Here is a 21618-nt window from a genome sequence, read left to right as displayed (position 1 = left end):
TGGTTTATTAATAAGAGTTATCGCTCTGCTCTGCACTAACGTAACACTTCTATCATGTCTGCTCACAATGACATTTAACTAAAATTGCTCACATAAGAAGATCTTTACTTTAAGTGCCAGCTTGCGACTGATAAGTGGACTTGAATTTCCATAGAAACAGTATAACTGCAAGTTTGTTTGTTTGTTTGTTTGTTTGTTTTTTGTTAATCTGATAACTGTTTTAGCCAATTAGCCTGTGAGACTTTATACAAACACGTATTTTATCTTATTATATAGATAGGTAGATATGGTGGTTAGCACTGTTGCCTCACAGTAAAAAGATCCTGGTTTGAACCGTCCTGAGTCTTTTTACGTCTTTGCACATTTTAAAATCCAAACTTATTAAAACGTGACTATTATGGATCAAGCTACCCAGAAGTATTTCAGTCATTAAAATCATCTCCCCTGCAACATTAAAGTAATACACATATATAAATATATTTTAGAGTGCCTCACAATTACCACATGTTTGCACTCAAACCAAGGGTCCAAATACTTTGTGAAACAATGTGAATTCAAAGGAATGTTTAAACTCGTGTGCAGTGCCACAGACGCACTCCTGCAGCCTGATAATAAAGTATTTATAACATTATACATACATAAAAAGAACAAATACATTTGTCACAAACCTAATATTTCACTGTGGTTTTTCCCTTTTGGTGAAAGACAGAAAAAGATTCTAGCGGTTGTGCACATTCGCCAACCATTTTTATCATTGTCATTCTGATTGTATTTGGTATGTTATTCTAGTTTATCTTATTTTATTCTATTGGGGGGGTTTTCTTAATTTTTGCTGCTCTTAACTTTGCACTGTCCACTTTCTGCTGTGAACAAATAAATTTCCCACGTGTGGCACTAATAAAGGTTTATCTTATCTTATTGTGTCTATTACTCCAGCTTTCTACTGTAAATACATCGTTATCCCAGTAACTGAAAGTCACAGCATCCTTCCCCCCCCCCCCCCCCCCCCCCCAGTGTTTGTTGCAGATGAACACTTGGGTCAAATCCGCATTAACACATGCTGACTTATATGTACTGCCCATGATTACAGGTTGGACGGGAAGGTTCTTGGAAAATGCAACATTTTGTCATGTCATTGCGATTTCCCCGGTCCCCTGGGGTCCCCGGACCTCCGCTTGGGAACCTCCCTGCACTATCCCGCCTTCGAGTGGACGGCAGGGGGCGCTGCGCCTGCAGCTTGGCCGGCCCCAGGCTGCTAAACCGTGTTTCCTGAAACGCATACTTCAGGATTATGAAGAACACACCCAGTGACATCAGTGAGGTTTGAAGAAGAAGAAGAAAAAAAAGCTCGCAACTCAAACTGTGCAGAGGAGGAACAAGAGGGCCGAAAGGTCCTGTGCGCTTTTCTTTCGGCTCTTTCTCGGCGTGTTGCTCTTTTCAAAGTTCTGTTGAGTTTGGGACTGAAGTTGCGCTTCAACTTTTCTTCGTGACTGCAGTGGAGCGCAGAGAGTCGCGTTTCTCGACAGAGGAGGATGTCAACTTCAGAGGAGGGAGACGGGCCCCGGCCCAGATATGGCTGTAAGTTATGCGCTTTCCCCCCGTGCTCACCTTGAGATGCCAGGCAGGAAGGCTTCCTTTAACCGCACACAGCCCCGGACCACAGTGGACACTGCGCTCACGCAAGACTCCTCCAAAAGTCCCGAAACAGACGTTGTATGTTAGTAGAAAGCGCTCACGGCGAGCTTGGCTCTTTATTTCTGACGGCATGATACAGCCTAATCATGACTTCCGCGTTTTAATAGCAAGGCATCGTAGAGCGGGGAAGCAGTTTCCCCGACTTTTTCCTTCTTAAATGCCGCTTTACGTCCAAGTTAGTTCGTACGTGGACGTGGGATGGGGACTGGACCTGGTGGAAACGGGACAGACGGCGATAGTCCAAAGTTTTGCGTCCTCGCACACATGAAGCGAACAGCTACCAACTTAACAACCACCGCCCATAAACTCAGACCTTTTGAGGCAACGTGTGGTGATTGCACTGTGACACTTTATCCACGCAGTGTGGAAAATGTGAAGTGGTTTGCTTAGCCGATGGTATGTCATTTATGAGTGGATACCAAACCTGGTTCCAAACAGGAGGCCGTTTCTGAAGTCTTAGCCCCGTATGTTCCGTTTCTGCTGAAAGCTGTTTTACCTGCTGAGGTGGTCCCTCCCCTCCCCTCCTCTCGTCCCCATCCCCCTCCCATCATTATGTGGGAAAAACCCCACGGCTGTAGGGACTCATGCTCTGTGCAGGCCTCTGTGTAATCTCACGGGGAATCGCCCTGTGACTTCCTCTGCATTGTGTGGGTTACTGTTTGCCATCTCCACACACATGCATTCCCTAAAGTTACACGCACCTGTGTTCATGTGTGAAGCACAGATGACTTACAAACACGCTGGCTTTATGGAGAAAGTTAGAGGCCACGCTGCTGGTTGGAAAGACTTCCATAGTTATGCAAGCAAAACAAAAATTGATGAGGTGAACATTGTGTAAACGCTGTTTGTGAATAGCCACACTGTGAGGCTCTTTGTGCAGCAACACAGCCATAGTTTCTTATTTCCCATGTATTCCTGCTGTTTCAAAAGCATTCCTTGTGTTTCCTGCCTCCAGCTGTACTGGATGGCGTGGAGCGGCTCACAGCCGAGGAGATGGATGAGCGGCGCCAGCAGAACATGGCCTATGAGTACCTGTGCCACCTGGAGGAAGCCAAAAGGTAAGAAAGTCACTTCATCTGCAAGTCAGCTGAGCCTGCAGAGGCAGCAGGGTTCATGAGTAAGAGCTGTGAGTCAGCTCGCAATGAGCCCCTGCACCTAGTGTCAGATTATATACACAGAGAATTATGTAGAAAACTACCAGTTTCCAAAAAGCTACAGAAAACAGACCAGAGACAACTCATAAGAAGGTCAAAGTGATCGGCCTTGTTGCCTTTTTTTTTCTTTTTAAAGAATGTATGTCCAGTCTGAACTTGTTGCCAGTAAAGCTGGGCTGAAGCAACAAAAACACCCGGGACAGCATCCCAGCATCCCAGACTGGATTCAAAATCAGCGTCCAGAGTCTTTCAGGGCAGGGAGCTCGTCACCTCTCTGGGAAATGCTGTGATAGTGAAGGTCAAATGATCTGTGACACATGACATCACGGCTGTAAGCATTGCTGCACGGCTGTGATGTTCAGGCCTTCAGACAATTCTACATGTAAAAAAAGAAAAGGTGTTAATCATTTGTTGGGCTGAAGACCACTTGTGAAAACCACTTTCGCTGAACACAGTTCATCACTGTGTTCAACGAGCTCAAACCATGAAAACCATCCAGAAACAGTCTGTGGGTCCCATCCCCATTTAAATGGACTGAGGCAGAATATCAGACTGTCCTGTAATCTAACAACAAATATCAGAGAGGCTCAAACACTTTGTGTCAGTCACAGACTGAGGGGGACGGCCCGGGTTGTTATAGTTTAAATGCCAGCGTCCACGATAGTATCAGGGTACATTAGTGCATGTGGCACGGGTGAAGTGCTTATCTGTGAAGCCACTGATGACACATTAGGATACATACGAGGGTTATGTGTGTCTTTTAGGAAAGGCCATGATTGTTTCAGTGACACTGTGCCAACCCACAGTCTGTACATATTAAAGCAAGCCCGGCTCTGAAGTGAAAGAGTCTGGGTCGCCCACTGAAAACATTCAGCTCAATTTAAAACGAAGAATATTAGAACCAAACTGAGTTTAGTCGCTCTCGGTCCCCAAAACCCAGAGAATGTGGTTAAATGTTGCAACACAGTGAGAAAAATCCCGCCTGTCGTCCAAATGACTGAAAAGTGTTTCTGGCTTTAAAGAAAGGGAGAAAATGTCTTATCTGCGGCAGAACTCGTTCATGGCTTGTACGGCGGTGTCATCGTTTTCATTTCTGGCTAATCTGCCATCTGTTAACGCTTTATCGCTCACGACAGGCAGGCTGCACTTATTTAGTAATTTTGGCTCAAGATGTTTGAGGAGTTATGGTAATGTGAAGCATGCACGGGAAAATCTGAATAGCCAGAGCAAGTCACTGATTTGGTTCCTAATTCAACTGTATGTCTGCCCTCATGTAACCTGTGAGTATGAGATGTAACATTTGCTAGAAAGAAAGCAGGAGTCTATTTATTGACTGAAGCGTATCACAGCTTGACTGTTGCGTGCAGCGGAGACGTGTCATCGTTTAATCTCAACCTGTGCTGAAGTTACAGTTTGGAGAGAACAAGCAGCTTGGAAGTGACGTCTCTGAATGGCGGTGGTTTTGGTGCTGACTGCGTAACAGCGCGTCGCAATCCAATGTGATCCTTTCAGTGACTCTTTGATCTGACGGGTAAAACGTTTAGCTTTGGAGAACACTTGCTTTTTCTTAGGTGGATGTCATGTGTGGTGCTCCACTCAGTGACCAGCGTTGAAATGTTGGAAGAAGTTCTAATGATCTGTATGCTAACAAGCCCTACTTTCAAACATGTAGTGATGCTGGAGATCTGTGGTTTCACTGGAGTAAAAGCCACAGGCGTACTCTGTTTACTTCTTTTCTTTGCTGTGTTGTCTGAGCAACACCCTGTGACCCCAACAGAAAGTCTCTATGAGGACCCTTGCAGTATGACTGGATACCTCAGTCGTCAGGGTGAGCGTACTTGAACATTAATTGCTAAATGCAGATCATCACACTTGAAAAGGTTCAAGCAGCCACACCTCATAACTTTATGTTGAGCCGACTTCTTGTTTTGGGGGTGATTTCGTTAGTACATTCATGACGAAATAGGTGAGGTCTGTTCTTTCTCTTAGACGTGTGTGTGTGTGTGTGTGTGTGTGTGTGTGTGTGTGTGTGTGTGTGTGTGTGTGTGTGTGTGTGTGTGTGTGTGTGAGAGAAAGGTGGCGGTTTCCCGAGCTTGTCAGCAGCCACGTATGTTTGCTTTCAGTGTGTGTGGAGTCAGCGCGGGCTCATGGGTTCAAAAGAGGAAGGATTGTGTTAGACAGGAAGTGACTCAGTCCCTGTTGATTTTAATATCTCCCACTGTTGCCACAGAAACCCACAGTTGTCATAGCAACAGGTTCCGGTGTGAGTGGAGCCGGGTTGCTGCGAGGCTGCGTGCGCTCTGATTCTGTGTGATTGTACTTCTGCAGTGAAGGTGTGTGTTGCCCCTCGTCCCTCACCGGCTCACACGGGCGGGCATCAGGAAATCCTTGGAATGATTTCGGAGTATCTGACATTTCTGCTTCAGTTGGGCGGCTTTTTTTTTACCCCTGAAATGCTTTCTAGGATTTGTAAATTTGGTAAATCAGGACACTTGAGAGGAAAAGAGCACATTTTAGGTGAGCAAAGCACTAAGTATGAATAGTGGGGTCACATGAGTTTCCTGTGTTTTTCACACTGCGTTGCTGGAGGAAAGCATATGTGAGACCATATTGGTAAATTCGATATTTAGCTAAGTTCTTGCCTTAGTTTGGGAACCTAAACTACTTCAAGTTGTCAGCATTAATATGCTAATAATATAAGATCACACCATTCAACATGTGACACTTGTTCATTTTTCTTACACATTTGCTGTGAACTACAAGACTTCACTCTGATGGCACAGCCTGCTGATCGCACAGATTGTCACAGAGCTGTCATTACACAGTTCAGAATGAACCCGATTATATAAATATAAAAATATGCCACAGCGTGCTGCTTTTTGATTGGGATTGTCAGTCTGAAGGAATCAAGGGACGTTACATCAGTCTTTGAGAGGGGGGGCTTTTGGACGAGGACGAGCCCTGAAAGCCCTGCAGCTGTGTTCTCTGCGCTTCCATCCACATGCACTTCATCAATGTAGTTGGCTGAAAGAGTTCACAAATGCTGCTGGTGGTAAGTGAAGACTAAAACCAGATGCTGCTACTACAACTTTCTCCCACGAGGACTCAAAACTCCCTCAGGAAAATGAGTGAAAATCACTGTCGGATTGTAAAAGAAGGAAAATATTAGACACTGTTCAGCTGGATGCTAAACGATGTGCTCACTGCCCCGATCCCGGAGGAAGCAGACAGTCTTCCTGGTCAGGCAGCTCAGCAATTCCCAAGAGCTCAGTGTGATGCAGGCATGTCTGATACACACAGTGGCCTGGAGAAGCGTTTGGGCCTGTAATTATGGGCCACGTTTCTGTGCGTCAACATGAAACTTACTCTGATATAAAACTGGAGAAGGACTGTATGACGGCAGTCATTACTAATCTTTGAAATTACCATTAGTAATAGACTTTTTATCATAAAATGAAAGTTACAAACTGACCTCTACCAGCTGAATGAAAGTGGAGCTTTTAACCAGCACAGCCTCCCAGTTGGCATCGAGGAGCAGGTGCTGCAAAGACACGCCTGCCTGTGTCTGTTTGAATAGCGGTTACGTTACGTTGGCTTCGACTCATTAACACAGGACTTTTTGTCTCACTCTGAGCTCCAAGATCATTCCAACTGTTTCACTACCCATCCTGCATTGCAACAATGGCCTATGAGTGTGAAAATATATTTCAATATTTTGAAATCTTTGATATTATTTTGAAATCAGATTTCAATTTCTGATGTTGATGTTACTGTAATAGTGAGGTAGCAATCATCAAATGTAAAAGCCTCATCAATTATAGTGATAGTGACCACAGTGATCCTGACTGATGCTCATTTCTGCTGTAAGCTCCTTTTACTTGGGAGCGTTTGGGAATTGACTCGTTTCTAGAACAGCCTCAAGTGGCCATTGCAGGTACTGCAGCTGTTAGCACTTGTGTCTTGGCTTCATATCTCAGGCCTGAAGGTGGCGTTGGGCAGGACGCCCTGTTTTCTTAAAATTAACAAACATGATTTTTCAACATTTCTCTGGTTTGTGAATATCAGACAAACCTGGAGGAAAGGATTCAGTAACGCGTGTGTGTGTGTCTGTGTGTGCGTGCGGTCCTGGATAAACCAGTCTGGGTTATTTCCCGTCTTCACATTCGTTTCTACCAGACTTAATCCAACTGCCCCACTAGCTGATCACAGCTTTGTTTCAAGGGAAGTCTACGATGTTTGATGAAGACACAATTCCTCTGTTGATTTAAATAGTCTGTTGCCAGTAGCAGCACAGTATTTGCTCTTGACCTCTACAAGAACGACTCCTCTGAGTGACGGTGTCCCGGGCCGTTGGTGGCAGGAATCTGTTACAGTTGTTACATCAGAGTTTCAGGCAGTGAAGCGACTCCATGTAGGGAACACCTGCAGAGAAAGGCCGGGGCACAGGAATGCTGGGAGTGTGTGTGGTATGATATGAATGTATGTGACAGATGCACAGCAGGGCGTGAGCCTGTACCTGGCTGTGGGAATGCACTGCCACCGCTCCATCACTACTACTGTCAGATGTGCATTCAAGTGTCGATACAGACACAAGTGCCCGTTTCATACCTGCCAGCCCGGCAGACGGATGCAAACGACAGCAGGTTTTATCGCTCTTATCTTCATGTTCCCATTAAATGCACAGAAGCAAGCAGTGAGGCTCAGGCAACCTGCTCTTTATCACACCATATTTGAATGGTAAGTGAGTCGCGCACCTCTGCTGAGCTCCGTTCACTGGAGAGGCCATGATTATTATGATTATTTTCATTGTCTAGTAATCAAGCAGCTGCCCCCCCCCCCCCCCAAATGTTTCATGAAAAAGAAAAAATCCAAAGTAGAAATCCAGTCGTCCTGTTTGAGAAGTTGAAAGCAGCGTGTTTGGGTAACATTTACATAAGAAGAAACTTATCTTGTATCTAATGTTTCTGAAGTTTCGCTTCAATTTTCTTTCACTTTCTGCTCCTTTCGTGCAGTGTGCAGTGGGAATGCAGTCAGACATGTTTTCAGTGTGATACTATTTTTATTGATCCAGGCTACACATTCAGACATTTCATACATTGCCACAAGCAGAAAACAATTTCAAGTAGTCTCAGTGCACAGATGGCACATAGTGTCATGTGGGCTACAATTTTTTTTTTTTCTCATGATCATTTCCTGTCTGTATGTTCTGCAGTGTAGTGAAGCTGGGTACGAGTCACGCACTCAGCATATGTTTTCTGCAGATCACGATGTTGTGTTTGGGGTGTAGGAGCAGGTCGTGACAGGTTACCCCCCCCAAAGCTGATGGCACCATGCGCAGCATACTGTAGGCAGCAGAGGAGCATGTGTTTGTTTTGGCTGAAGAAGAGGGGCAGAGGTTACCTGTTTGATTTTACAGTATGGGCTGGTAAACAGATAGTATAGCTGGGTTTTTCCAGTTCAAAATTGGCCTTTAGCAGAGTGACTATACAAAAGGCATGTGTTACCTAATTGGACAAAAATGTGTGTGTTCCGATGTTATTTCTGTCCATTTGTTACAAAAAAATCAGTACTAGGGCTGCTCAATTAATCGAATTTTAATCACGATTACGATCTGGGCTTTCAACGATCATTAAAAATGACTGAGCCGATTATTAGCCCCTCCCTCATTTATCCGCGACACCTTAAAGGCCGGTCCGTGAAAATATTGTCGGGCATAAACCGGTCCGTGGCGCAAAAAAGGTTGGAGACCGCTGATTAAGAGGACCCGAGGGAAGCTCGGAAAGCTAAGCAGAAGTTATTTGGAGAGGAGAGTGACTGCCGTTGGTTGAAAAGAGAGGTAAAAAAACTTCAGTGGTGTTGCACACTATTTTATATTATTTTTTAAAGTCATTGTTAACCCTTTAAAGCCGGTCAGAGCAGCACGCTCCGTGTTGTGTAACTATTTTTAAATCCCTGTAGAACCGGAACCGTGTAAGCTAGCGCAATAATTTGTTTTGCATATGAAACCGGAGGAGTTGTACTTACATCTTATGCCATCAGCTTGTCCTCGGTCACGGTTTCCTTCCACATAAAGCTTTGCAAAAATTGCATAAAAAGCGCTTGCAGGAACAAAAACATAATATTCCAGAAACACGCTTTGCCGATCTGATCAGCTGTTCGTAACACTTCCCACATTGAAACAGACGTCAGCGCGAACTATCACATGTCCGCCATTTCCTGGCCGAAACCGGAAGTGACGTCATTTTCGCGGAAATGTAGTTTTTTACTTGTAGGCCTTAAAAGCCTATACTGGTCATGTTTGACTTTTCTGAATAGTTGCTGGGATGCTTAGAACTCAAACATCACTGCTGGAAATAGTTTATTTTGATGCACATGCTGTTTTCTTTGCAAATTTGCATCATAGGATTGTTTTTTTTGTTTTTCCTGCAGTATATAAAAATTGGTGTATCTCCAAAATAAAACTATGAAGACACTCAAAAGAAGTTTCCTGTTGTTGTAAACTATTTTGTGCAACTTTTTTGTTTTTAAAGTTTTGAGGGATAAACCTCTTAAATTTCTCCAAGTAGAAATATATGTAAAAAAAACAAAAACGATTTTCAATTTTTTTGTAGTTTATTGTACTTTTTTGCAATTAATGTAGTTACTATGGACTTAATGCATACATATTATTAAAATATGGGCTATAACAGTTGTATAGCAACTTGAAATGCTCCCACAAATGGCACTACCACATATAAAAAAAATTATATAATCTCTGGTGGACTTGGTTCTATAGTAGGTCTTAAAGGGTTAAATAAATATCGTCAAATAATCGAGATCTCAATTTCAGTGAAAATAATCGTGATTATCATTTTTGCCATAATCGAGCAGCCCTAATCAGTACCTTTATATGATATAGTTTATTTATTCCAGATTTGGAAAATAATCTTGTTACAACAATAACAAAAAAATTTAAAATGTTTTGGGGGAAAAAAAGGAATTTAAAAGAAAACATTGAGTGGCAGTTATTTTAGGAAGGAAAAACTTTGTCATCTTCCAACTTGAGTTTCTTCTAATTTGTCCATTGGACATGAATTCTTGTTTTGTTTTGTTTTTATTAAAACTCACAGCCTGTTCAAAAGAACAAGGAGGAAGTTATAAAACTATTGTCCAGGCGTAGGTGGAATCCTGACTGACTTTTATGGTCAGATCAGAGATCAGACTCACCTGTCAGGTTAAAGAAGTAAAACGACAACAAACAATTCTTTTACCCGCAGACACCACGTGCATCACTCACCATGAAAATGTTATAATTGATAACAGAGGTGTGGGTACGTAGTCAGTTTGTGCTTCGTACCTTCTCAGAAGCACTTCAGTCACCAGGTCAGTGTGTACCACCGATGTCGTCCAGCTGCCATCTGTGGTATTAGTCCTGCCGCTGACAGCGCGCTGAGATGGCGAGATTAAGAACAGGAAGGTGTCTGGCTTTGTTTTCTTTTGTGAGAGTGTGGTTCATTTTCAGGTCTATTAACAGCTCACAGAAGTCAGAGAGGATGTCTCGTACGTATTTACATGACAGTTTTCCTGCAAAATGTTAGAAAGGATTTGGATTTGAAAACTGAAAAGAAATGGCAGTGCAGTTATGTAAATGACTGAAACAGGTTGCAATGACTCGTTGCTGGAACTTTCCGTTATAAAGCTTAGATTAAACCAGTTTTGAGTCCCTCTTTGATTTGGAGCTCAAGAGGCGGTCGTGCTTTGGTTGTTGGACAGACGAACAAATGAAATGTGAGAATTCGTGGCACTGATTAGGTGCTATGCTAACGGTTTCCCCGCTGGTCTCAGTACTAAGCTAACCTCGCTGGCTGCTGGTTATGTTCAGCACACACAAACGAGAGTGAACTCTGCAAGAAACCGAACATGTGAATCTAAAAAAATACGCCAACGATTTAAGCATTTTTAGGAAAGTTACATCGAATCTAACTTAGCGCTGTAGCTTACTTTCCATAACAGCCACTCGTCATGTGTAGCCCACATAACTGCTCTAAGATCATTTATTGTATCCATTATGTTTAAGGTCACTGCAAATGATGAACCCAGTCATTGTTCTTTATTGATTCCCCTTCTCTGATCTTTTTCCTCCCACACACACTTCGCAAACAGAATTTGGGTATGCTTTGCACGAGAGTTGAACCTTTACTCTGAATAAGACAGCACAAAGGTCAAATGATGCTGTGAAGCTCTTAGTGTAATGCTACCAGGTCTCATACACAACGACAAACAAGTTTCTTTCTACTATTCAACCTCAAAGCCAGCCATACTGCTGTGATGTAACTGTAGATACCTGTGTGCAGGTGTTGTGCTCCAAAATACTGCACAGTTGTAGTTGATTAGTTTGGGATTTTTTCATGGACTTTGGTAATAAATTTGAAGGTGAACTAACAAAAAAAACCTAACTTGTTGCCATGACGACAGCAGAGTTTACCTGTGATTTCACCCTCGCTGACACTGACTGACATGCTGCACTCAGGCTGTTTTTGCTCAGATGAAATCCATCCTTCAGGTCATAGTAAATGCTGTTTGACAGCAAAGGTGTGTCACCTCTTAAAATGGGGAAAACATTTCGCCCATCACTTAAGAGCAATGAGAATTTCTTCACAGACGAGGTGGTCGACAGTGGGGAGAGATATCACAAGTGGCACAGTGAGGTGGTTGTTGGGTTACATCATTGGCAGCTGACGGCCACTAAGCTCTTGTTATACGAGTGGAAATCTTTGGGATTTTTGTGTAATCTGTTTAAATCCTTGTACTTTATTCAGCATAAATTCTATAGCAATAACTCTATATTGAAAATCAAACTGCTCTGCTCCCTTTCAATTAGAGAAGTAACTAGTTCAGTCAACCTCACGGCAGATATGAGCTGACGGTGCAGTCAACGAATGCGACTGCCGCTAACAACATCCATTTTTCCTTCTTTCTTTTTGTGGCTGCTGCTACTTCTCTCCCACACTAAGAAACTCTCTTCCCGCAACACAAAATCCACTCACACAGGCGCATTAAGCTGTATCTACCTTCATTTGCTTAATGAATTAAAATGCTCTTGGTGCAGATTGTGTGTTTCTCTCTGCTTTCACAATGCTCTAAGCTATGGTAAATGGTAAATGGCCTGTATTTATATAGCGCTTTACTAGTCCCTAAGGACCCCAAAGCGCTTTACATATCCAGTCATCCACCCATTCACACACACATTCACACACTGGTGATGGTAAGCTACATTGTAGCCACAGCCACCCTGGGGCGCACTGACAGAGGCGAGGCTGCCGGACACTGGCGCCACCGGGCCCTCTGACCACCACCAGTAGGCAACGGGTGAAGTGTCTTGCCCAAGGACACAACGACCGAGACTGTCCAAGCCGGGGCTCGAACCGGCAACCTTCCGATTACAAGGCGAACTCCCAACTCTTGAGCCACGATCACCCATAAGCTAATGCTAGCCTTTCTGCTAACCAGAGGTGTGGCTGAGTCACTGCAACAACAATTCACTGACGCTTTTCTTCATGAAGGTTTAGCCAAGTATGTTTATTATTATTTGTCTTGTTAAAGAAAGCAATAAAATTAATAATTGTGTTGTCCTGTTAATGCTATGCAGTGAGTGTTAATTTTATCAGTAGCTCAATAGCCACATTAGATTTTACAGCTAATTAGCTTTGACAGCTAATGTGGCTATTGGGTAACTGACAATAGCTAAAAGGCTAATATTAATGTGTGCGCTGGATACATTAATATTTATGACAGCCAGAGCTTCACTGACATCTCAAAGTTCCTCATGTTGTTAAGTCTTGTGAACGTCTATTCTTCAAGGGTTCGAGGTGTTGGGTGAAAGTGAAAGAGGCCAAAGATGTATTTATCAATTAACATATATCTTCTTTTTTTCAGGCGAACTTGCATAAAAGGTTATAAGCTTTATTCTTGGCCACGGCAAGAGACTAGGAATCATTCTTTTATATGTAAGGCAACAACAGATGTCAGGTTGATATAGTGGATTGTCATTTATGCTTAGAAATATCTACTCATATATGCTTAGAGTTTTATAATCACTGTCATGTTGGTAGAGGTTTGATCCTTAGTAGTCTGTGGAGACTCTGTGTGCCTCCCAGAGCACTCTGGCATGCACACAACTTAAGGTCTGGAGAGAGGTTATATCTGCTCTTACTGATATATGGTATAGCAAACACACGTACATCTGTTTAAGTCTAAGTGCCTTTTGTTTAGATGAACGGCCGGACTTCCAGACCAGCAGGTTTAGGGAAGTCGTTTATGGGGTCACACACTGACAACCCCCCCCCCCCCCCACAAGGTATTCTTTGTGTGTATGTAGATGTCATATGTTAATGAACCTATGTAAATTCATGTAACCTCAATAAAAGAGCAGTGTTACGGGGGAGCGGACGAGAGCGACTGGGGTCAAGCGAAGGGACGGCGTTTGTCCAGTTCTCTCCCGTGCACGAGAGACATAAAGAACTTTGCCTACTCGTGTCTTGCTTTTGCTGTGTAATTAAATTGTCTTCAACATTCCAGCGAATAGGTTCAAGCTACAAACCTATCAACAGACAAGACTGTTTTCCTAACTTTATAAAATAAAATTTAAGACATGAATAAATCCGCGAACATAATTTTACTGAAGTGATATTTGATTAGTAAAATAAAAAAATGACATGTTGGTGTTGTTTATTTGGACTACATTTATTTTAGCTCTGTGTGAGTCTTTCACTGCACGCTGCTCACATTTACACTCACACTAGTTTTCTGTTCCCTGCTCTCGGTATCACTGAGTGCACCCCTCACAGCTGTGCTGAAGAGAAATTAATCTAAATTAAGGTTGACACAACACATTATGTTACATGGAGTTATCACATTATGTGACCTGTAAACTCTTGACCCTTTGCTATTAGCTTGCCTCATGCAGTGTTAGCATAGTGTTGAATATATGATATGAGAGAGAGATCTGTGGAGTGCAGAATATCTCATCACACATTAACCCGTGACGCGATAAAGTTTCTTTCTTATTGTCTTCTTAATACGTGGGAATGGTGCGACGCCACTGTCTTTTAATCTTAGCTCAAGAGAAGCCAGTCGAATAAACCACCTATCATGCTAAACACAAGGATCCTCTGTGTTTTATCTTTTATCTGAGCTTATCTGACACCCACAGTACTGAAAAGAAGATTTTAGGAAGTTTATGCTTAAAAAAGGAAAACGAACATCGATTGCATGGACGAGGAGAATTGAAGCAACAGCAATGAAAGGCTTTAAACTGTAAATCTGTATTTTGGTGTTGAAGTTAAGATTAGGACTGTCCCCATGCCGAGCGTCATGTTGCAGTGTAAAACAGAAGCCCGGTGTTCTCACCCTTCAAGAGCAGCACAGTTCCTCCTAAAGCTCCGGCCAACTGCCTGCAGTTTCCTGTTTTCAAAAGTTTCCCAACGCTGTTGTGTACAGCTGCTGCTGCTGCTGCAATACCTGTTACGTAATGTCACAGCCAGCGTAGGAGGTGAAAAATGGCCTCTTCGATGCCATTACAGTCGTCAGGTGACTAAACCTGAAGGCTCAGCTGATGTGCTGATTCCATATAAATGAAAAGCTTCCAAGGATGACATTTTTGTTTTATTCATTCTGAGCAAAGTTTTATTTTTGTTGATGAAATTTCAGTTAAAAACACTTGTTTACTAGTTTCTTCTCTTTTTCTTTGCTTGGTTGTTTTAACAGGAAACTCAGCTTTCCTCTGCTCTTTGTGCCTTTTGAGACATGAGTCTTCATCGTAGTATTCAGTGTAGTATTTTGGGTATTTGTGTAAATACTACCTGCTGCCTGTTTCCTGGGAGACAGCGAGGCGTCCCAGAAAACAGGCCTGAGTCACTCGGCTGGCAGTAAACAGTTGAGAATGAGGGAATGAGATGGGAATGAAAGGGAGAGGGATTAGTGCTCCATAAAGGCCCTGCGGGAAAGGTCCCGCCCTACCTCCACCTGTGAAACCTGAGACTGCAAGTTACACTCTGGACTTCACAATAGTTTCGTCCCTGCTCACCAACCCCCTGCTGTACTGTACATCAGCTGTTATTTGACCTCAGGTGACCTCGTCTGGGACTCGAGTAAAAGCAGGTCGGACGTGCTGGGACTCTTGGGCTCTACGAGAGCTGCTTTGCATACTTCACAGTTCCAAGTCGTCCTTATTTTTCGGATAAGTTTGTTCATCTTCTGTCTTAAAAAGGCTTTTTGAGTCCTGATAACGATAAGGTTTCAGCAGCAGCTGTTTGGGGACCGCTGCCTTAGATAACTGCATTATCTACATTAGCTCTCTCTAACATCATACAGAGTCAAGGACAGGAAAAAGTGTCTGAAACAAAGCAGCTGGTGTAGCCTGAATCTTGAGCTTTTGTTGCACATACCTGCATATGTGCTGAGCTCACGTTTATCACGAGAATGCAGCAGAATGTCCAAGGTGGCAAATAATAAATCCATCAAAGCCTTCTGTAGCATAAAGGACAGCAGAGGGTTGTGTGGAGCAGGCGTGGGTGAGTGCAGGGTAACGTGGTTGGCTTTGCTGTCACAGACAGGACAGGCTGTTTGACTGTGAGTGGGGAAAGTGCAAGGTCACTTGGTGCACAGATTCCAGTGTTGCAGCAAAGCATGTAATGGACAACTTGGCTTTGACTCATCTTTCTTTGTATTCCCTCCTGTCATTTCTCTCCTCGTCTCCCTCCATCACTCACAGCCTCGTTTTCCATGAAACGCAGTCAGATTCCCGCTGGGCTGGATTGGCCTGTGGTGTTAGAGTTGTGGCTGAGCATACACACCTTCCTTTAGCATCACAGAGGTTCACAGAGCAGGACATAGAGGCCACGTGTGCCTTGACATTGTGCTGCTGCTAGATAAGGCTCACCACACATCATTTGCCTTTCCAGCTATTATGTAAACACCACTTCCTACCCTTCTCTTTTCAGGCACACACAGAAATAGGTCTGTAATGCTGGGGAACAATGCGAGACTGAGAGCACGTCGATAAGTGCCGAAGCTTGGCGCTGTCGCCACTCAGCCTTTTCCTGCTTTTCTCCACAGCTCGGTCCATCCACGGGCTAAAAGTGGCCCAATGTTAGGCCTGGTGATGCATGTGTTTCTGCTCATCGCACCAATGAATACGTGTGTCGCAGGGATCGTTCTCCACAGGGGCATTCCCATTTTAACCAGGATGGTAATCCTGCAAACTGCCAATGATTTGATGAGGTCCCAGATATTTCTCCTGTTGGATTGGGTGTCACAGTAAAATAGCATAGAAATCAAACCTGCTGCACAGCACGGTTATTGCATGTATTACATGACGGAACTAAATGTCCAACCACGCCGGGCTCGTCTGGTTTGGGAGGTTTCAGTCAAATGCTGCATTCATGACACGAAGAAGATTTCAGGTGGAGCGAGCATCGTTGGACAAACAGCGGCTGCTGTGGTTTGGTAAAAACGTGGTCACGTTTTCTGTGATTGTTATTCAACAGCCACTCCTTTCTTGTTTGGCTTTCATCACAGAGCCCTCAAACAGAAGCTCTCATCGAGCTGTAGCTATGCAGACTCCTGTCACAGCATTCATCTATACGTTTCCCCTACACTGTGACCACAACACTGTGCAATCAGTTCAAGTGATTCATGGCTACTCAGCTAATTCAGTTCACTTGCATTAGAACCAAATAAACCGTATCAGCATTCCCAGGTTTAGCCAATCCAGGATTATCCAGTTAATCCTGGATCTTTTAAGCGATGTAAAAAGAACAAGCTCCATAGGTGTGGACGTGAGGCTTTACTGGTGCTTGGCTCACTAAACCAAAACTTATTCTTACAGTTCTGTCACAATATAACATATAAACTACAATTTGATCAAAGGTTTCTTTTGTAATCAGCAGGAAATGTATTTAACATAAATGAACTAGTTAGACTAACCATAAAAGCTTTGAGCGGCTGTCTCGCTGTCTCTGACCTCAGTTGCTGAATTTTCTAGTGTTACTAGCACTCAGGATTTAGTTGGACTCCCATGTGAAATAATCTGGTTATAAGTGGTAAAAAATTAAAAGCATGAAATGAAGAAAGATCCTCAACCAGGTGTGAGATCATAATAAAACAGCACTGAGTGTGGTTCATGCTATCATAAGCAAACATATAGACTTCTTTTGATCATGTGACTAAAATGCTGAATTGTCATTTCCTGTGGCAGTGCTTGACTTCCCCTTTTTAGTAGGATTGTCCTCATAAAGGACTTTTTATTTTCCCCTCAAACATCCAATTTCTAAATGCTGGTTTCTTAATTACGGTTCATCAGTGTAATTACCTGCCTCACATTAGACACATGTCTATCATGCTAAACCAATATAATTTCACTAATGTGCACACTCGACTCACTGAAGCACATTATCGTTCTTTATAGCCCTGACCTAACTGTTCCAAACAATGAGGCATTGAAACCTATGAGGCCGCTCCCTGAGAGGCATCGGGCAGCAGTGACTCAGCTGTACAGTAACCAGGCGTGTGGCCTGCACAGCCTATATTTCTGAGCTGTTATCAAACGTTAACGGTGTGTCTGTGTCCAAAAGTGAAACCTGGGGAAAAGGGAAGCGGCTGAAGTTAGCTTATGTTATTAACACTCCGCCTCAATCTCAAACCCACCATCCTAGCAAAGAGAGTGCAGGGCAAGTATAGGCCGTTTGATTTAAGTCATGCAGGAAAACAAGAGGAAGCTCCTCGATAGCAGGCAGAGGCGTGGTCGGTGTGTCTTCCTGGAGTAACAGCGGTCAGTAGCAGACCTCTTCCTATGAGACTGACCTCTGAACTCAGCACTGACATCGGCTTCCTGAAAGCGTGCAGGATCTGAGGAGGAATGAGACAATAATTCCTGCAGTTTCCCTCTGTGTCCTGTGCTGTTAGAGTAGAATAGTCTTTGTCTTTATACAAGGACAACAACATAACTGCTGTGATCAGCAAAATAACATTAAGTATAAATATTAAAAATGATAAATAGATTATTTAACCTGAGACAGTGCTTATATAGGGGTACATGAGTGTCCTGACAGTTATCAGTGCACCTCGTTGTATGTGGAGGGGTGGGGCTGATGGAGGCCACAGCCCGAGGAAGAAGCTGCTCTTGGTCTGTTTGTGTGGGATTGTATTAGTCTGTGGTGTGGGCTCTCCAGCCGTACGGCCCTGCCACAGTCCAGCAGCAGCTGTGCAGCTTCTGCACCGCACTGTGATGCAGTCTGTGAGGATGCTCTCTATGGTGGTCCTGGAGAAGTTGAGCAGCAGTTTCTGGGGCTGGAGCTGTGCTTCCTAAGGAAGGACAGCTGTCTGCTTTTTCAAAAGAAAAGGTTCCTTTCAAAACAAAGATCTACGGGTCCAGCAGCAGATGTTCAGCTCGAGGCTGATTATTTGCAGTGCTGGGGACTAACAGAGTACATGTACTGCCGTTACTATTTAAAATACAAAATATGAGTAACTGTATTCTGTTACAGTTACCGTTTAAAAAGGTGGTATTCAGAATACAGTTACTTTGCTGAAATAAATGGATTACACGGCGGTCTTTTCCTGTTTCATATGTTGGGCTATGCCCTCTCTGTTTTTGGGGCTCTAGAGGCTCTGATGTCTGTGTCTCAGTCTCGTGGCCCATGTCACCTCTACTTGCAGCAGCATAATGATGTGAAGAAATATTTAAAAAAATTATTCACAAAAATGATTTAATATGAAGGCAACAGGCAGAGTGTTACAGGCATCGCCCTAAAGCATGTAGCCTGATGGGCAGTGTAGTCCGTGCTGCAGGGAGAATGGACTGTCATACCCGTGATGTGTCTGTGAGCGAGGGAGGGAGAAAAAGGAAAAGTACGAGCTGTCACCGAGCAGAAACGGGAGCTGGAAGCATGTAAATATAATAATAACCACTGCAGCCAAAAAGAGAGCCCGACGAGCCCAGCTGTAAGTAAGCTGTTAAGACTCGACTGTACACTGTGTTCGTGTTTTCCTCTGAAACAATAAGTTCAGTTGGAGCAGCCTTTCAGCCTCTCTCTGTCTCTCGCTAGCAAAGTTGACCCAGACAACAAAGTAAAGCTAGTTTTCAGCTACGAGCCCGACACGAACCCGACGTATTAGCCAGAGGTCCCTTTACTACGGTTCGGAGCCGCGGACCTATTTTATATTCGCGACGAATCGTTTTCTATACGAGATCGCTGCAGAAAGTGCAGCCTTGCCTAATGTCCACCTACTGTTACTCATTTATATTAAGATTTAAACATCAAGTTGGTATGACGAGTAGCCTTCAGTAATAGTAATAAATCACACAACAATAGTACATTCATGTAGTTGTAAACAGCATGATAATATATTAAGTGATCCAAAGTATTCAGAATACGTTACTGTCATTGAGTAACGTAACGGAATAAGTTACAAAATACATTTTGGGGCATGTAATCTGTAGTGGAATACACTTTAAAAGTAACCTCCCAACACTGGTTATTTGGCCTTGTAGTTTATTCTGCATATTACTGTTACATTCACAAACTTCTACAGCTCCACAGATGAGATTTATTATCAGAATGTAACAACTTTAGAATTCCTGTCTTTAAAAAATCGTCCATGTCTGAATCACAGCAGTGTAACGTTATTGTCATCATTATGAAACCACACTCATGTAGATTGATTTAGTTTGATGTCTTCTTACCATTTTAAAAAAGTAACCTGAGCTTGAGCCTGGTTTTCACACACTGCATTACATCATGTTAGCTGTCTGTGCCATTAGCCATTAGCCACTCCTTTGGTTTTACAGAAGTGATTAAACTGAAACTTAAGTAAAAGCAGGACGATGAGCATCAAACATCTGCAGTTCTTTGTGAATACGTATATTCAGTGTGAGTGTCAGCACTGAATGTTAGTGCTTTTCAACAGAAATCATTAAACTGGTACTTCCAGTGTAAACTGTTGCTAGCTAGTATACATACTGAAAGCTGTCTCCTAAATAAGGACCTTGTTGGAAAAAGTATTAAAAATAATCTTAATTGTCACTAATTTGCTTTGTCTCATGCTTTTAGTATCGGTCCAATATTATCATTGAAGTGTGACGTGTGAACATTTGATTTGGTTTCGTTTCACAAACATGAATCCTGACTTAATGTCCGTGTGAAAGCGTGCAGCTCTTAAACTGTTTTGTCGAGTGGGACAAAAAAACTTGATATCAGAAGTTTTCTAATGGTGATCTTTTTGGTATGACATGAATGTAGCTTTAGCCTTCGATGAGCTTGTCCCAGAGGACGTTCTTGAACCGTCACGTCTTTGATAAGACTGTTTACAGCCACTTTAGAGACTTCAGATAACATTTTCATATTTGTGGTTATTTTTTGAATTGTAGACACGCCTGTAAATGTCACACGGATCATTTTTGGCAGCTCTTTGCCATAATTGACGACAAACAATTCAGAGATCCCATTCATGGCCGCCGTCCTTCCCAGTTAAGTGGAGGGTGTGTCTGTGTTTGGGGGAAAAGGGGAATGTGTATAGCCTTGATAAAAGAGCCATTACTGAGCAGCCTTTGTGGAGCCTTTCACTGCTCCCATGTGCAGTGAAAGGGGGGGCTTGTTCCTGCCTGGCAGGCCCGAGCCCTGCGCTGTGGGTCCATCACCTCAGCCTCAATAGCAGGCCTGTCTGGAGACCCTGTGTCACGACTTCCTGAGAGGGAAGTTGTTTCAGCTGGTGGTTCGCTGGCTTCTCACGTTGGAAAATGTTGCTGTGAATGTTTCGTCACACAAGTGTTTTAACAAGAGCTTAGACGTGGATATTGCCTAAAAATGAGCCTCTGTACTTTGTATTTGATTGAATAAAGTCAGAGACAGTTTTCACAAGTGTGTGTGTGTGTGTGTGTGTGTGTGTGTGTGTGTGTGTGTGCGTGCGTGCGTGCGTGCGTGCGTGTGTGTGTGTGTGTGTGTGTGTTAAGGACAGTCTGTCTGTAGGAAGAAAGGAATCTTGTAATCAGCGTAGAGTTAACCTTGTGCTGTTTCTGAAGAGTGGGAGTGTTTCCTTAGCGAATGCAAACACAGGCTGTCTGTTCACAAGAACACATTTCATTTCACTGCCTTCACACTGTGACGTTACACAGATAAAACTCAGAGTAGTTTCATAACCAGTGTTAGAGCAGAAAAGTTCACCATGCTGTTACACGCCGCCATGATGCTTTGCTGCAGGGATCATTCCTCCTTTAATGAGTGTAAACTGACCCGTATTTAAGAGAATGAAAGGAGATGACAGGGTGATTTAAATTACATACTAACATTGGCTGGCTTCATATGTTGTTACTGGTAAGTGACATTTGCTGGTGGAATCTAGTCCACCAGTTGCGTCCCAGTGAGAGAGCTCAGCGTGTCTGCTCTGTGGCCCGGGGCTGACACTGTCACTCAGCGGGAATGCGCCTCCACAGTGTGACCTGGAAGAAATGAAATGTCACGCGTGAGGAATGCTGAGGGGTTAGCAGCACTAACCAGGTTAGGGGGGTTTGTTGTCTTGGAGCTGCAGAGAATTAATACTGATGTGTGAAACGGATCAACACAGGAAGGAAAGCTGTGCTCTTTCCCCCTGAGATCAAGTCAAGACACTAGTTGGATCCTTTTTAACTGTGAGGTTGGACCTTTTGGACCTGCGGCATTAATATTAAACCCGAGAAGGGCTTACTCCTTATTCATAATAACCAATGAATCAGGCTATGGTAGGAAAATGTTTC

At 43.4% G+C, this 21618-nt stretch overlaps 1 protein-coding gene across 1 annotated transcript in view; it reads left to right on the top strand.

Annotated features, from left to right (window-relative positions):
- The first annotated feature begins 1280 nt into the window (after positions 1-1280).
- The window catches only part of iqgap1 (IQ motif containing GTPase activating protein 1), a 43095-nt gene continuing 22757 nt past the window's right edge, over positions 1281-21618 (top strand). The window contains exons 1-2 of the mRNA XM_085408289.1: positions 1281-1578; positions 2651-2753. Coding sequence (XP_085264415.1) covers positions 1533-1578; positions 2651-2753 — 149 coding nt within the window. The 5' untranslated portion in view covers positions 1281-1532. The remainder of the gene's footprint in view (positions 1579-2650; positions 2754-21618) is intronic.

This window comes from Rhamphochromis longiceps, linkage group LG1 (genome assembly GCF_057381845.1).
Source record: "Rhamphochromis longiceps isolate RC_006_pf linkage group LG1, R_longiceps_female_GT1.1, whole genome shotgun sequence".
Classification (NCBI taxonomy): domain Eukaryota; kingdom Metazoa; phylum Chordata; class Actinopteri; order Cichliformes; family Cichlidae; genus Rhamphochromis; species Rhamphochromis longiceps.
This window is presented reverse-complemented; position numbering and strand designations above follow the sequence as displayed.